At 43.2% G+C, this 16852-nt stretch overlaps 3 protein-coding genes across 3 annotated transcripts; 2 read left to right on the top strand and 1 right to left on the bottom strand.

Moving 5' to 3' along the window:
• Nucleotides 1-1058: 1058 nt before the first annotated feature.
• On the top strand, nt 1059-3318 carry LOC4350199 (uncharacterized). Its single transcript, XM_015760690.3, has one exon. The coding sequence runs from the start codon at nt 1223-1225 to the stop codon at nt 3029-3031; it is 1809 nt and encodes a 602-aa protein (XP_015616176.1). The 5' UTR covers nt 1059-1222; the 3' UTR covers nt 3032-3318.
• A 1416-nt stretch (nt 3319-4734) lies between these two features.
• On the top strand, nt 4735-9329 carry LOC4350198 (uncharacterized). Its single transcript, XM_015760016.3, has 9 exons — nt 4735-5003; nt 5370-5457; nt 5972-6051; nt 6725-6827; nt 6924-7080; nt 7201-7329; nt 8360-8446; nt 8608-8652; nt 8934-9329. Exons 1-9 carry the CDS (start codon nt 4967-4969, stop codon nt 9093-9095), a joined length of 888 nt encoding a protein of 295 aa, XP_015615502.1. The 5' UTR covers nt 4735-4966; the 3' UTR covers nt 9096-9329.
• Nucleotides 9330-10459: 1130 nt separating this feature from the next.
• LOC4350197 (tubulin alpha-2 chain-like) lies at nt 10460-13320 on the bottom strand. Its single transcript, NM_001404459.1, has 4 exons — nt 13124-13320; nt 11997-12231; nt 11540-11910; nt 10460-11427 (listed from the first exon to the last, which is right to left on the bottom strand). The coding sequence occupies exons 1-4, from the start codon at nt 13214-13216 to the stop codon at nt 10771-10773; spliced, it is 1356 nt and encodes a 451-aa protein (NP_001391388.1). The 5' UTR covers nt 13217-13320; the 3' UTR covers nt 10460-10770.
• Nucleotides 13321-16852: the final 3532 nt, after the last annotated feature.

Below are 16852 nucleotides of genomic sequence, written 5' to 3'. Positions count from 1 at the left end.
AGTAACAATTCTTGCTGATCTTTCAGAAAACCGAAATTCAATAAAAAAATATCAAGTAAATTACACAAATCCTCTAATAATAGTTATGATTAATGCATAACCTGAGTTTGTTATGGTAAATTATACAGTCGGTCCTAAACTTATTCATCCGTGTCATTTATATCGTTGTACTCTAAAATAAAATATAGATATAGGTCCCAAAACTTATTAAATAATATCATTTAATTCTGTTTTCAAATTAGCAAGAAAAATCCTACATGGTGTTGATGTGAATAATGCGTGACGTTGACGTGACATATCACGTAAACACTAAATTGAGTAATAGGCTCACTTAAAAATTTTCGAATTACCGTACTTATTGAGCTGGCCAGTTCGCCCACATCAAAACTTTCCTATAAATATAAACTTTCAACTTTTTCGTCACATCATTCCAATTTTAACTAAACTTTTAATTTTGGTGTGAACTAAACACAGGCTATGTATTTTAGAAAAATAACAAATACGGAGTACTTTTATAATGGTAATTTGTTTTTTTTAAAAAATATTATACGAGGTATACGATACATTCATTAATCTTGGTTTCATGAAACATTTTAGCCTACAACTTTTGTATTATCGTACTCCAAAAACCTGAGATTTCACGAATAAATTTTACTCCGAAAATACTGTGGAGACCTGTTTAACACAGAGACACAGAGTAATTCATCCCGATCAAAGATTATTACATTATCAACCAAATAAACCGGACTCTACTCCGTAATTTATAATAATTAAAGGGTTCATCTTTTCGCTTATACTTATACTTATTAGCTAAAATTTAAATTTTTTGAGGTTGATTTTGAGGTTTTTTTTTTCATCGATGCTTATTTTTTCAGCCTTTACTTTTATATTACTAAAAATATATATAAAAGTTTTAGTAAAAAAATATTTTTTATTTACAAATATACTGTTTGATTTATTCGCTTGGGCCGTAAATCTTGTGTGTCACGACTCACGAGTAAACCGTGCTAGCGTAGTTAAATTCGGCGAGGAATCCTCTCCCCTTTTACCGTTACACCAACTTTGAATGCCTCCATCTGACGACGGTTGACACTTAACCCTCCTCCTCCAACGGCTATCTCCTCGATTCTCTCCTCTCCTCTCCAAACCAAACCAAATCCCCCCAATGCCCTCGCCGCCGCCGCCGCCACCGCCGCCACCAACCCCCTGACCCACCGCCGCCATGATGCCGAGGATGTCCAAGCCAGCGCCCGCCTCCTCCGCGTCCAAGCCGAGGAGGAGGGCCTCCCCTTCCCCGTCCCCCTCCCCCGGGACGGCGCCCAAGACCGCCAAGAATGCTGTCGCTGGTGCTGGTGGTGGCGGCCAGCGTCGCCGTAGCCCGCTCACCGATCTCAACTCCGGTGACGCCTCCGCCGCGCGGGGCGGGTGCTTCAGGTTCCTCGTGTCGTCCGCGTCGTCCGGGTCCAGGTCGAGGACCCCCGTGGCGTCCCCCAAGGTGAAGAAGCCCCGCCCGGAGATCGGGCGGCGAGGCCGGGTGGTGGCGGCCGCGGATCAGGAGTCGAGGACCCGGGTGGTGGAGAAGATGATGACGAGGGGGAGGGCGGAGACGGAGACGGCGAGGAAGCATGCGCCGCCGCCGAGGGGGCTGCCGCTTCTTGGCGAGGCCCTGACGCCGCAGAGGAAGGCGGACGCGGGGGCCACGCCGGCGGTGTCCGGGGCGACGCCGCCGATCCACGCGTCGATCTCGCCCGAGGTGCTGGCGTGCGGGTCCGCCACGCCGGCGTGCTTCGCGGCGGGGCACCACGTCGTGCCTGGGGTCGCCGACCGCCGCAAGTGCCGGCCCAGGGGCATCCTGGCCATCGCCGGGGAAGGGGCGAGCGAGGAGCTCGACCCCGACCCGTCCAGGGCGTCGATCCACTGGCTGTCCTCACCGTCGGGGGAGGTGCCCGGAACGTGCTCGACGAAATGCACCAACGAGGCATCCGTCAACTGGCTACCGTCGCCGCGCGAGGAGCGCGGCGTGGATCTTCTCGGCGATGAGATCTTTGTCCCGAGGTGCTCTTTGGAGGATGCGTTCTGGCAAATCTCCCCCAAATCCACGGGGCTGTTGAGCTCACCTGTGCTCAATGGTCTATTGGACCTTGGCACGCCGGCATCGGAATTGTCCGAGACGACACCGTCATCAGGATTTCTTCCCCTGCAGAAGACGCCAAGCACCGGTGACAGCCTTAGTCCCTTCTCACTCATTGTGAAGAGGGCATCACAATCACTGTCCTCTAGAGGACTGAAGTCCTTGTGTTCCCAGCAAGGACCAGGCAGCTGCAGCTATGGCTCGGCAGCTGATCCGACAGCGATCTCCGGTGAGTCATGGAGCAGCAAGTGCTCAGGGCTGACGAGGACTTGCAGTCGCCCTTTGACGAAAATGGATCCGGTGGTCGAATGTCTCGAGATGATGGCTCTGTCCCCAAGGCCCGGGGATGCCGATTATTGCGGAAATGGTGCCTTGCCTGCACCATTGCCTGACCTTAGCTTCCAGTTTGCAGGTGCTCCAATGTCTCTGGAATCCATAGACTTGACCTCTTTTAAGAGATCACCTTGTGGCATAGAATTGAAGGGGGAGAAGAGTGCAAGTTTTCAGAAACCGGTCCTTGCGGACCCCCGGATCTCTTGGCGAGAAGGGCTGGTTAGCAGGATGTTTGACATGGGTGATCTGGACTGCTGCAAGTGGTGGTCTGATGATGAGGATGGGCCAGTTTTTCAAGGCAATGAAGAGGCTTTGCGCGATACCGAGCTTCAGTCAGTCATCCCTTCTTGCCTGCAGGAATGTGGCGACCAAACGGCTGCAGCATGTGGCTTTGGATCGGTTGAGTTCAGTTGTAGTGGTGGTGGTGGTGAAATGTGTAATGACAGTAAGCCTTCTTCAAACCCAGTTTCAGTTGCAGAGTCAATGAGAGCAGAAGGATTCGAGCTCGTGTCGTCCGACGACTCGGATTGGACTCTCTTCTACAAGAATGGCTTGTTTGAGTCATGAGTTTGTCTGAATTGGAGTGGGGTTTCCCTGTCCAGAGATGTTGTGTACTAATTGTAGCATGAGAAGAACCACTGCGAACACAGGAGTTTGTGTTTGCCTCCCGGCCTTGTACTTTTAATTTTCTTTTACCAACATATGGAGTTTTCTGTTTTTAAACCTTGAGCACCTGTTCATGTAAATTACGCTGGTAGATAGATTTGTTTTTTGAATAACTTCTTGTTCATTTTTAATCCAGTGGTTGCAATTCAGAGCAACATGAGTAATATACCATATTTTTCTACCTTTCATTTGATTAATGTCTGAGCAATTTTCTTCGCCGAAAGGCGTCGATTTGGAATTCAGAGTATGTGGTTGTCATCTGTCATGATGGTTAAGGATCCTGTCAACTGAAGACATGAATCTGCTATGCTGACTCTATCAATCAAGGCGAACTCAGTCGATGATATTCTGTAACAAACAACTGTTTAGCTCCTTCGCTTAAAATTTCTGTTCATGATGGCAATTCAAAGCAACATTAGAAATAATAATAATAATATAATCATTTTGTCTCCATTGATTGTCTAAATAATTTCTTTCTCCAAAGGCATTAATTTGGAATTCAGAGAATGTAAAGTGTATGTAGCGCTGGTTAAGTGATGCTGTCAACTGCTGACATTTGATGAATCTTCTATGGTTGACTATGAATGTCTGAATGTAAAGTGCATCTATCTAAAGTTGATGAATCTTCTTGCTGTTTGGCTTGATTGGCGAATGGCGCAGCGCCAATGCCATGTGGGTCCCACCTATCGGGATGCAGCCATCCTACAGCGAGAAATTCACATGTGACATCCTTAAAAACCGGTTTCGCTAGAATGTTATCGTTGAGATTCGCTTGAATGCCACTCTCAACCTGCTGGCATTCGCTACATTGTCATTTTCATTGTTTCTTCCATTTAAGAAAATTGATATTATGTCATCTTCAAAAATGAGTTTCACTCAAATACAATTTTGGGAGTGGGCTTCGTTAAAATACCACTCCCAACCGAAGGCTACACGCTATATTGTCCGAATATACTCCACCTCCATCGTGACGAGGACACAGCGACGGCGAGGCGCTGACCCACGCGGTCGTTGGCAATGGTCGTTTGATCCGTGCCCTCGGCAGCGACGACCAGCAAACTCGTGCGCTCATCGGCGACGGACCGACGGTGGCCGGTGGACCTACCCGCTTATCGTTATCAGCCATTACATCCGCGCGCTCATCAACTGTGGCGATGGATCCACACGCTCGTCGGTGGCGGCCGACAGAACTACGCTCTTGTCGGCAAACAGTAGACCTATGTGCTCATCTATGCCGACGACAGATCCATGCGCTCATCAGTGGCGACGCCAGATCTGCGACCTCATCGACATCCTCAACCGGATCCGTGTGTTCGTCGTCATCGTCCTCCAAACCATTGAGATGAAGAAGGCCAGCGGAAGGAGGTCGTACACTTCATCCACGGCGTTGGAGGAGGTGGATGGAGGAGACAGGGGCAATTTGTCCAAAGTAGCATTCTGGCATGTAGCCCTTGGTTGAGAGTGACAGTTTAACAAAGCTCACTCTCATAATAGCATTTGACCGAAACCTGCTTTTGAAGTTAACATATTAGTATCATTTTTCTCCATACGTTTGCAAAACATTTTTCATCCATTTTTTTCCTCGGACGTTTTTGCCCCTGGCTGTGGTTGAACCAAACCACATCTTCTAACTCTCTCTCTCTCTCTCTCGCTTCTCAGGACCGAGCGAGAGGAGAGAAGGGGCGCCGCCGCCGCCGCCGCCGCCCGCCATCCGCGCCGCTTCTCCTTCTCCTACAGCATATATATATCTCGTCGGCGAACTGAGATAGGGTAACTGAGATTAGGGTTTTGGCTCGGAGGGGGAGTGGAGCGGGAGGAGGAGGAGGAGGCGAGGCGATGATGATGGTGGCTTCCAGGCTCCGATTCCACCAGCGTAAGAGCTCTTCCCATCTCTCTCCTGCTTTTCTTCTCCTCCTCCTCCTCTCTCGCTAGCCTCCTCTGTTCTAGTAGTTGCGAGACCAAATCTTTCTTCTTGTTATCTGTGGATAGCCTGGCTCTTACAGAAATCGGAAACAAAGAACAGGGCAGGCAGGGTGTATTGGTTGGGGAATCAAGTGGTGAATAGGAGTACTAGTTAACCGGTTTATCCCTTTTCATCCCTGAACCTGTGGTGTGTTTGTTTTGCGTAGTTGGGAAGATGTTGAGAGGGGAGCTAGGTAGCATGTGCTGCCTCCAATTTCTTGATTTCTGGAAGAGAGCTTTCAAATGGTTAATTAAGGTGTGGCTTTTGCTTTCTCAGTTAGGCTGATTGGGGTCAGGCCGACCTGCTGCTCTCCGTCCCGGGATTTCGCGGCGGTGAGAACCCAAAAGCTTCAGCTCGCCAAGAAGTAAGGCCTCTGAATTTATTTATTTTTTCACTGCACTGTTGTTTTACTTTGTTCAAATCTGCTTTTATGTGCTTGTGTTAGGTAATGCCGGGTAGTTCATATCTAGTGCCGAGTAACTTAAGCTTTGGTTCATATAGCAAAATGTTATGTGGCTCTGCTTATGTAGGCTTTGGTTCCAGATTCCCTATTTTCTGTGTGTTTCTTCATTCGCAAACTAGTTGTTGATATTGTGCATACAACAGTCGTGCGGTGCCTGCTCTGTCATGGTGTGGCCACATTGAGAGGTTATACTCCAGTGTTTTTATTTAGAAGTGTGAAGTGTAAGAAATTCTCTTTAAATCTAACAATTTGTTTCTTAAAGTTAAATGGTCAATATCCTAGTTTTGTTAAATCAGAGACTCAATTACCGTAAAGAAAGTAGCGGCAATGGCTCAATATCATTATTGTGATGGTATTTTGTATCGTGCAATTAGTTTGTTCAACCAACGTTGTCACTTTTGGTCTTCTTACTCAGGAAAAGACGATTGGATGAAGTGTGCCTTGAGAGATTTCAACAGTATAGCAGGACGTACATCCAATCATGGATTCTTCAGGGTTAGTCCTTTACTTCATTGATTTTATGCATTTAGATCTTTACAGCTATGAATTGGTTTGGCACTTTATACTTCATATGGTAATAACACTGCTTCAAAAGGCAATCTCAGCTATCATGTCATGCCAAATAATGCAAAACTCAATGCATGCCTTAATCATGTCATGATTATTCAACTTTCCTGACATATGAGAATGGTCTGTGACACTTGATCATATATATTTTGTCCTAAGATCAGTGGACATCGAAATGAACTGTTCACTTCTAAGGGGAAGCTATATTAGAGGCACACTTATGCCACCTTAAGCTTAATGTATCATTATTTAACAACAATTATCTGCCCTCATGTTTCATGGCACTTTTACAATATAACTTTACATCATATTCAAATATATCAAAGTAACTGAGTTTGGAACAAAGAAAATATTAGCACCATAAATTTGCCCCTTCCCCCCTTTGAATTTCATCAGTGAAAAGCTTATAGAAGTTCTCCCTACTGCAACAGATTGTATGATATGCGTACTCAAATGTGTTTCTCATGCTATTGCCACATATGACATCTACCAGGAAATTGCACACTTCACCTTTCAGCTATGACTTTTTAACCATGTACATAAGTATATTTTGTATGTAAAGCAAACCTAATAAAGCATTCTCTGTTATGTCAAATTTCAGGTAAGGTCCTTGTGGATGGAAGGGTTGTGAATAAAGCTGGAACACAAGTATCTGACAAGTCGATCATAGAAATCAAGGCTGAAATTCCAAAATATGTATGTAGGTGATGCTCGAACTGATTGGCTTACTTTGCTATCAAACAAAAGTAACTCCAGTTTGTCCAGTTTATAATTGTGTCATCTGTCCTGATCAAATTCAGAGCTGGTCATAAGCTTGAGGCGGCTATCAAAGAATTTGGTATTGACTGTGATGAAAAGGTAGCCCTTGATTCAGGGTTATCCACTGGCGGTTTTACTGACTGTTTACTCCAACATGGGGCATCACATGTATATGGTGTTGATGTTGGCTATGGACAGGTTGCGCTACTCCCTTAAAAGTTTATTTTTAATCTAACCGCTATCACATTATTTGTAAGCTGCAGGTAGTTGTTACAAGATTACAGCAGCAGAACTATAATATGCTCCACTTCATTTCAGGTGGCTGAAAAAATTCGAGTGCATGAACGTGTTTCAGTAATTGAACGTACAAATTTAAGATATCTTACTGAACTGCCACAGCTGGTTGACTTGGTGACCCTGGATCTGTCATTCATCTCAATTCTCTTGGTATGATTTGGTGCTGCCTTTTTAATGTCTGCATGATTGTCCACTTGCACAAGTCCTTTTAGCAGAGCTCTTATAATATGTCACTGTTTCTTAACTGAGAATACCATTTCCCTATGTTATTGAAAAATACACTGGGTTATTTTACATCGTTCTGTTCTTTAGTTGGTGTTTCTGCACAAAACATTCCTTGTACTATTCATTTGTATGGTTAGTATGATATACTTAGGATCATGATCTGTGTGTTCTTGTAAAGTTGTCTGGTATATACAGTAAAATTGACCCAATCAACTACATAGACTTCCAGTACTTAAATGCATCTATATATTGTATGCTGCATATATCATATGCAGGAATGTATATTCATGTGCCCTGTTATCTTAACTATGGTTGCTTGACTAGATGGCTGTTATCTTATATGTAGTTACAGTTTCTATCTAGTAATCTTATAGATATTGTCTTATCTGGTTTAGAATGTTATTTGCAGCAGTTGAAGGTTTAGATTAATTTGTGACGTCTAGCCTGTATAACGATGGCATTGTTTTCTCATTAAGCAATGAAGATGATTTAGTCTAGTTTGTAGTTTCTCTTCCAAGGTCTCCTTAGAAAACCGACGCTGCTTGATTGTCCTCCCAGCAATGTTTAGTATTTAGCGCATAATGATCTAAGTATCATTGCTTGAGACCGGCGCGACATCCTTCATATCGTTGTATTTAAAACTTTTTTTCCCTCAATCTTAATGAAATTGGCCGGCCAATCTTTGGCCGACCCAGCAAAAAAAAAGTATCATTGCAATAGAGTTCTTGTATAGTCAATTAGCTCATCTTGCTGAAGTAATAGTGCATTGGGAAAAAATAGTGTGCTTTTGGCGTCCATGGCTGCCGATGCTCCTACTGACCTATGTAGTTCAAGTTCATGATGTTTTTGATGTTCTGCAATCTTTTCCAAATATAAGATGATAAGATCAGCAGCTTCGATAAATTATTAAAGCACATGCTATCCATTGTTCACTGACGTTACCTGTGAAATCAAGGTTATGCCTGCTGTAGTCAAAGTAATGAAGACAGACTCGACATTGATTACACTTATCAAACCTCAATTTGAAGCTCGTCGATCTCAGGTATCAAACAAATGGTCTTAGTTTTTCTTTTCGAACGTTTTGATTGAATATCAATTGGAAAAGAATGTATAATCACTTTCATAGCCTTCAGATCTCTTCATACATGCACAGTGATAGAAATAAGCAAGCCACTAACAGCAAATCCTTTTTATCCTGTTCAGGTAGGAGGTGGTGGGATTGTTCGGGACCCTCTGGTTCATAAAGAGGTAATATGATTTGCTGCCTTTTTTGTGCGTCCCCATCATAAAGCTTCACATTGAATATAGGAATGAGCTACTTCCTTAAAATAAGGTTGCTGTTTATTCCTGAAATTCCACCAGACAAATAGTTTCACTTGTAAGCAAGAAAAGACCCCCCAAACAAATCCTTTGATTATATCCTGAAAAGATCCCATTTCAGCAGTGTCTGATTGTTGCCTCATTTTACTTCACGATTCTTCCCTTGAGTTCTGATCGGAGTACCAACATATTCCATTGATTGGTCACAGGTGCTAGATAGGATAATTTCAGGCGTAGAGCAGTTTGGATTCTGCAACAAGGGCTGGATTGAATCTCCGATAAAGGGCGCGGAAGGGAACAAAGAGTTTCTTGCTTGCTTCCATAGGATCCCAGTGCAAGAATTGCAGCCGGAGGAAGCAAAGTCAACATGATTATTTGTACCTAATGCCATATCTAGTTCACATAGAATAGCTGGAGAATACTTTCTGATCTTTTTACCAAGGATGTTACTTCAAATTGGCATAATGTGATGTGAGAATCCCTTTTGCAATGCTTTCCTAATTCCTATATCTGTAACAGAAACAGAAAAACCAAGCTTTTTGTGCACTTCCAACTAACTCGGATATTTATTTACGTAGGAGTACACTACAGGTATTTTTGTTTAATTGTTTGGCGAGACTGAAAATTTTGTCTGGACATGACAGTGAGATTCTCAGTGGTAAATTCAACATATGTTTAAGCTGTGTCTAGATCCAAACTTCAGTCATTTTCTATCACATCAACCTGTCATATAGACACAACTTTTCAGTCACATCATCTCTAATTTAAACCAAAATCCAAACTTTGGATCCAACTAAACACAGCCTTAGTTAACGTCAAAATTGAAAATTTGGTTGAAATTGGAAGGATGTGATGTGAAAAGTTGGAAGTTTATGTGTGTAGGAAAGTTTTGATGTGATGGAAAAGTTTGAAGTTTGAAGAAAAAGTTTGGAATTAAACTTGGCCTCCAATATATAGTAGTAATTTTAGGGCCTGATTAGATCCTCTGGCAAGTTTTTTCATCCCGTCACATCGAACGTTTGAACATCTATATGAAGTATTAAATATTAGCTAAAAAATAACTAATTGCACAGATTGCGACTAATTTGCGACGAATCTTTTAAGCCTAATTGCTCCATGATTTGATAATGTGGTATTACATTAAACATTTTCTAACGATGGATTAATTAGTCTTAATAAATTCGTCTTGCAGTTTACAGTCGAATGTTGTAATTTGTTTTATTATTAGACAACATTTAATACTTTAAATGTATGTCCGTATATACGATATGACATGGCAAAAATTTTCACCCTTAGAACTAAACATAGCCTTACTCTCACGGGAACATTTTGTCTTTTTTTTTGTTGCTCCCTAAATATAATGAATTTGAAGATAACATAATTAGTAATTTTTCTAGAATTTTTGTTGAAATTTACTAGTTGGTGTTAATACGGGAAAGTTTATGTGCACTTTGCCATGGTGTTTTCTGTTACAGAGCAACTTTATCATAGTTAGGAACTTGGGTGTGGCTCTAGCCGCTCCCAGTCGAATGTTTCTAAATTAAAAATCCAAACAAAAATCACTGAGGTTTACTTGGGACACAATCTTTACACAGCTACGTATTCACGCGTTCTCTTTTCACACAGCTACGTATTCTGGTGAGGAGCATTTACTTAGGAACATCACTTAGCTCACCTAAGCAGCGACGATCTCAAGATTGCGAACCAGAGAATCAGATATCCAAAACTAGTTTCACGCCAACTAAAGGTCACAATTATTCTCGAGCAAAAAAACGATTTCAATGCTATAGACACAACTTTACGAAGTAGAGGCTTCGTTTTACGACAAACCACGAACTTGGATATTAAAGATGCCACAAAGAAGGTTCACATAAACAACACAGGTCACAGCAGCGAAAGCTACAAGCAAACCCTGCATAATCGAAAAGCAAATGTTTTTCAAAACCAGACACACAAACTGATAGATAGAAGCCCACACGGACAGATCATAGGATAGCAGCAGTAATCAAGCATTGCCAAGGCACCAGGCAAGAACCCTGAACCTCTCTAGTACTCGTCACCCTCATCACCCTCGTCACCATCGTCGAACTCGGAGCCGACCTCCTCGTAGTCCTTCTCCAGCGCGGCGAGGTCCTCGCGGGCCTCGGAGAACTCCCCCTCCTCCATGCCCTCGCCGACGTACCAGTGGACGAAGGCGCGCTTGGAGTACATGAGGTCGAACTTGATGTCGATGCGGGAGAACACCTCGACGACGCTGGTGGAGTTGGAGATCATGCACACGGCCCTCTGCACCTTGGCCAGGTCTCCCCCCGGGACGACGCTGGGCGGCTGGTAGTTGATGCCGCACTTGAACCCCGTGGGGCACCAGTCCACGAACTGGATGGTGCGCTTCGTCTTGATGGTGGCCACCGCGGCGTTCACGTCCTTGGGGACCACGTCGCCGCGGTACATCAGGCAGCACGCCATGTACTTGCCGTGGCGCGGGTCGCACTTGGCCATCATGGAGGACGGCTCGAAGGCGCTGTTGGTGATCTCCGCCACGGAGAGCTGCTCGTGGTAGGCCTTCTCGGCCGAGATCACCGGGGCGTAGGAGGAAAGCATGAAGTGGATCCTCGGGTAGGGCACCAGGTTGGTTTGGAACTCGTTGACATCCACATTCAGAGCACCATCGAACCTCAGGGAGGCAGTCAGTGAGGAGATGACCTGCAGCACATTAGCATTAGCCACATGATGTCAAGACAAATTGCACATTACATTGATCTTACAGCAAATAACTGGAGTACATAGCGCTGCAAGGAAAGATGCAGGGCAGTACCTGGGACACAAGCCTGTTGAGGTTGGTGTAGGTTGGGCGCTCAATGTCGAGGGAGCGGCGGCAGATGTCATAGATGGCCTCATTGTCGAGCAGGACAGCGACATCGGTGTGCTCAAGGAGGGAGTGGGTGGAGAGGACACTGTTGTATGGCTCAACCACAGAGGTGGAGACCTGAGGGGACGGGTACACGGTGAACCCGAGCTTGGACTTCTTGCCATAGTCCACAGAGAGACGCTCAAGGAGAAGGGAACCGAGACCGGAGCCCGTTCCTCCTCCAACAGCGTTGAACACAAGGAAGCCCTGGAGACCAGTGCAGTTGTCGGCAAGCTTCCTGATGCGGTCAAGGCACAGATCAACAATCTCCTTGCCAACTGAAACGAACGGCACCACATGTTAGACATCCAAACAATCACATTTCCAGAAATTGTGAACAGATAGTAGTAAAGATGGAACTTACTGGTGTAGTGACCACGGGCAAAGTTGTTGGCTGCATCCTCCTTGCCACTGATGAGCTGCTCAGGGTGGAAGAGCTGGCGGTAGTCACCAGTCCTCACCTCATCAATCACGGTAGGCTCAAGATCGACGAAGACAGCACGGGGGACATGCTTCCCAGCACCAGTCTCACTGAAGAAGGTGTTAAAAGCATCATCACCTCCCCCAACGGTCTTGTCACCGGGCATCTGTCCATCAGGCTGCATAGGACAAAACAAGATTTCAACAAATTACGCCTTAAGAATTTTTTTTATCACAGGATTTATCAAGACAAGACGAACAGGGAGTCACAGGTGAACCAATCCACATAATACAGCCTTTCAGATAGCGTTCTAATGACCTTTAAGAATATAATAGCACCTATCTTCAGATCAGATCAAAAGATTACTACGCAGAAACGAGCACTACAAAGCATGATACCAAAGACCATCAAATAGTTGCCCAATCTGTCTAAATATTTTTTTCTGTGCTTGCTCTGAAATAGTTCTTAGCTCGCAGCAATGTACATACTACAGATCCACATACTCCGTCCATACATGTGCCTAAGTTACAGATCTATTCATAATAAGCAACAAATTAAGTATAAACGGGAGTACAAATCTAGGTGAACAGCAGTAAAATATCAAGATCCATCAACCAAAGGGGCATTTCAGCACGGATCATGGCAATCCAACCAGATCCGCATGCCATTCCTATACAACCTAGGTAGAAAATTTGAAAAAACAAACAAGCATTGATCAGATCTATCCGAAACAAACATACACTAACCAGATCTACCAAAAAGGAACAGATTATCAGCAGGGAGACAGACTAATTCAGTGGATCCCCATCCGAAACCCCCCTAATATTGCATCATTTCCCGATTCTTAGCGTCTCACTGCCAGATCCAAAACATTTCGCCAGATCCACGAACTACCACTGATCAAAACGCAGATCCGGACATCGACAACCACAGAAGGCCAGATCCACCGACAGATCTATCAAACAGAACGAACCACACCCCAGGATCACCCAGATCCACCCACAGATCGAAGCGCGCTACTACGAGAAACGGAGGAATGGAAGCATCAGATCCGTTTTTGTTTGTTTTACCTGGATGCCATGCTCGAGGCAATAGAGCTCCCAGCACGCGTTCCCGACCTGGATACCGGCCTGCCCGATGTGGATCGAGATGCACTCCCTCATGGCGGCGGCGGTGGCGGCGGAGACGAACGGCGGCGAGCGGCGGCGGAGGAGGGCGCGGAGAGAGGCGAGTACGAAGACGCCTTTCTCTGCGGTGTGGTAGGGTTTCCACCTCCCACTCCTCCCCTTTCTATAGAGCGGGAGGCGCCTCGGCGTTTTTGCGTTTAACCCCCTCGATTAAGTTTCCCAATTTTACACTCCGCTCCACTTTGGCTCCTCCAACGGTCAGGAACTGTACTGGTTTGGAATATCGGAATTTTTCTGAGGGTTTTAGTGCAAAATATTCATGCCGTTTTGTTTAGTGTGGGTGGGTAAGAGTCCAGATCTACCCGCCGCTCACTGGGAGGTGGGCCCACTGGTTGCTGCGAGCGACTGACGTCTCGCTTGTAGGTGGGCCCACAAGGGTGGGACCGGATTGTCAGTGGCGTGTGGGTTGGTGGGCGTAGTTGGGGTAGAATTCGAGGGGTTGTTCCGTCATTTTCCGCCCGCTCCGTCGGCGGCCAGTCGTGCCGATATTTTTGGATTTTGAAATTCAAGAGCGGGAGCCAGGAGGGGGAGGGTGGTGGCAGGCCTGGCCCATGATCTATTGTTTGCTCGGATGGGCCTTGGGCCTAACTGTTAGTTTTGATTCTGTTTGTAATTAACTCTTTTTGAAAGGAATAAAAAGAACCATGCTACCTGACGGGTTGATGTTTTACCATTGAGATTTCAAAGGGGTTAAAGTGAAATTGAAACTCAATTCGAACATGATTTTAATTGTTTTGAACTCCCTTCGAATTGAGGGCAGTTTTAGTGGTTATAAATCTTCATCGAGAGAATTTTTCTGATGTTTTTATGGAATTTGATGTCCTAAGAGCATCTCTAACAGGCAACATCCTCTCCAAATGGCTCTCAAACTATTTTTTTTTGACAATTCTAGTAAAAAGATACTACCCCAATAACCTTTCCAACCGGATGGCCAAATCCCTCCCCTTATTGGCCTAACTTGGCAACCCAAAATAACTTGCCAAACGGTAGGCCCCATGTACTATTCCTCCTCCCCACATGGCTACTCTCCTCTTCTCTCTCTCTCTTATGTTGACGGAGAGGAGGCGTTGACGGTGGCTGTTGGGCGAAGCTAGGGTAGTGCGGTGGTGGAGGTGAAGCGGTGGCTGTGCTAAAGCTCGCCCCTGGCATTGGTGGTGTGGGAGAGCTGGCCAGTGGCTAGTGTGACAATGGAGGTGACCAGGCGACACTTTCTCCCTCCCTCTTCCCTCCATGTTGATGAGAAGCATGTTGTTGTCTCGAGGCTACCTTGTCGTACCCTGTCGTAGACATTCAAATCAACATGTGCTATAAGCCATTACTGGAGGTAGCATTCCCACCACTGATCGACCTCAGCCTTCGCCACACCAACTTCCTCATCCATTATCTCCTTTGCATCTCCGCTGCTGCCGGACCCCACTGGGCCCTTTGCACTGCGTCCACCCAATGCCATCGTCTGGGGCACTATGGGTGGGGTAAGGAAAGATGTTGAGGGAGAGAAGAAGAAGAATCGCAGAGATTGACAAGTGAATCCATTGTCATATTGAAGAGGGTAATTGAAAAGTTATAGAAGTGAAAGATAAATTTGACTCTCTGATTTTTTTTTTTTGACAAGCTAGCCAAATAGAAATTTGGAGAGTTAGATTTCAGCATGTTGGGAGATGCTCTAAGTAAACTTCTATAGGTAAAAAAAAAGATACTGTTGTGAAAAGTGAAACCGTTAAACTTATAGAATCGACCAAAACCAAACAAACCTACCAAAAGAAGCCATGCCCTAACAAAATGGTAAACATACTTGATTTGCAGTCTTCAAATCCTACTATGTTTGCATGCTTGGTTGTAACTTGCAAGATACTACTAGGATGCATGCAGGTATCATCAGCCTCTCTAGTCACAAGTTGCCAACTTAGGCAAGCACTCAGGAATTGGTTCATGTTTAGGTACTGGATTGGATGTATAAAATAGGAGTAATAAATTTCATGTGAGATGTAGATTTATCATGTGATTTTTTTTGTGATTAATATTTTATTGTTATTAGATGATAAAATATGAATATGCATAACTTATATTTTTTTTATAAACTAGGAAGGTAGCCCGCGCGTCTGCGCGGGCATGTTATTTAAACCATCATAATTTGTGTTATTAAGATTGTGAAATGTTATGACTTTGCCTCTCGGTGAAAAAAAAATTAAAGGTTCCTTCGTAACACATGATTGAAAAAAAAAGAATAGAAAAGGTAAAAAAATATGATAGGAATGCATGTGTAAAATAGAGTATTGAAAAGAACGGATGTTTTAATGGAGTGTAGAAAATCACGGAATTGAAAATTTATTAACCCACCTAGATCAAAATATCATCTATCAATGCGTAAATCATAACCAAACAAACTTTCCATTAGCAGCTTGATTGCCTAGATGCTACGTGAAGGAATAAAACATGCACGGACATTTTGTTTTTATTTTATTGCCATAGGGATATACGACGACTTTTACTTAAGATGTTATTTCATAATAGTTTAAATACATGATATTTGTCCTAAAAATGTTTTTAAGTAGTTATGATACTTTCTAGATTGTATAGATTTATAAACCACCAAGATTAATATTTATAGCTCACTCTATGGGCACTTTGTTAATATCGTTCAAAATTATACAACTATATCTTTTTCTTTTGAATATGAGTGTTTGATATTTTCAAAATTAAATGTTGAGCGTTAGTTATCCTAACAATCATTGACATATTTAATTAGGCAGTAAAAGATTAAAATCATAATTATATTCTTATGATGACTGAGTCCGGCATCATAACATTATGCGTGCATTATAACTCGTCACATGTTCTAAGTATTTTTTTATTTATAAAGATATAAAAAATATATACTTCAAACTGATAATTTGTATATTTTGATATGAGTGCGCAATAAAGCACATTTGAGCAACATAACCATTTATTTATATTAAAAGGTTGAAACTGTACTTCCATTATTTATAAGAAAGGCAGTGATTAATGTAAACTTATTCCTTAAAAATCTACTTACTACTCCCTATGTCCCATTTTTAAGTGCAGCCATGATTTTCCGTGATCAACTCTGACTGTCCGTCTTTTAAAAAACTTAAAAAAAAATTAAAAACATAAGTTACATATAAAGTAACTATTCATGTCTTATTATCCCATAATAATAAAAATACTAATTATAAAAAATCCAAATAATATGAACGATCAAAATTGGGCATGAAATTTTATGGTTGCACTTAAAATGGGACGGGGGGAGTACGAAAGAAACACAAACACATTTAAGTTAGAACGGATAACTAAGTATTTTTCTTTTTTCTTATAATTTTTATATGATTTTTCTAAATTATTAAAGTTCCATGTAGTGGTTTAGGAGCATTCTGCATGATGTTTAATGGACTTAAATTTTTTGTGTGTGTTTCTTGCATGGTATAGGTAGAAAATGATTTTTTTTCCTTCCGAATTGCTATGACATATTTGTGGAAACCTAAGGATAATACAATGATTTATCAATAAGGAATTCAAATTGCATACTGTTTTTTCTATCCTATAATCCGAAGCTTATAGCTTGATTTTTAATTTTAAACCCTAAATGTAGCTTTG

Source organism: Oryza sativa, chromosome 11, assembly GCF_034140825.1.
Source record: "Oryza sativa Japonica Group chromosome 11, ASM3414082v1".
Taxonomy (NCBI): domain Eukaryota; kingdom Viridiplantae; phylum Streptophyta; class Magnoliopsida; order Poales; family Poaceae; genus Oryza; species Oryza sativa.
The sequence above is the reverse complement of the archived record's forward strand: the minus strand, read 5'-3'. Positions and strand labels throughout refer to the sequence as shown.

Coding starts and splice junctions, on each gene's coding strand:
- LOC4350197 (NM_001404459.1), bottom strand. CDS start 13,216: ATGAGGGAGTGCATCTCGATCCACATCGGGCAGGCCGGTATCCAGGTC. Junction 11,911..11,996: donor TGCCCGTGGTCACTACACCA/GTAAGTTCCATC, acceptor CGTTCGTTTCAG/TTGGCAAGGAGATTGTTGAT. Junction 11,428..11,539: donor TCAACAGGCTTGTGTCCCAG/GTACTGCCCTGC, acceptor AATGTGCTGCAG/GTCATCTCCTCACTGACTGC.
- LOC4350198 (XM_015760016.3), top strand. CDS start 4,967: ATGATGATGGTGGCTTCCAGGCTCCGATTCCACCAGC. Junction 5,004..5,369: donor CAGGCTCCGATTCCACCAGC/GTAAGAGCTCTT, acceptor TTGCTTTCTCAG/TTAGGCTGATTGGGGTCAGG. Junction 7,081..7,200: donor TTGATGTTGGCTATGGACAG/GTTGCGCTACTC, acceptor ACTTCATTTCAG/GTGGCTGAAAAAATTCGAGT.
- LOC4350199 (XM_015760690.3), top strand. CDS start 1,223: ATGATGCCGAGGATGTCCAAGCCAGCGCCCGCCTCCTCCGCGTCCAAG.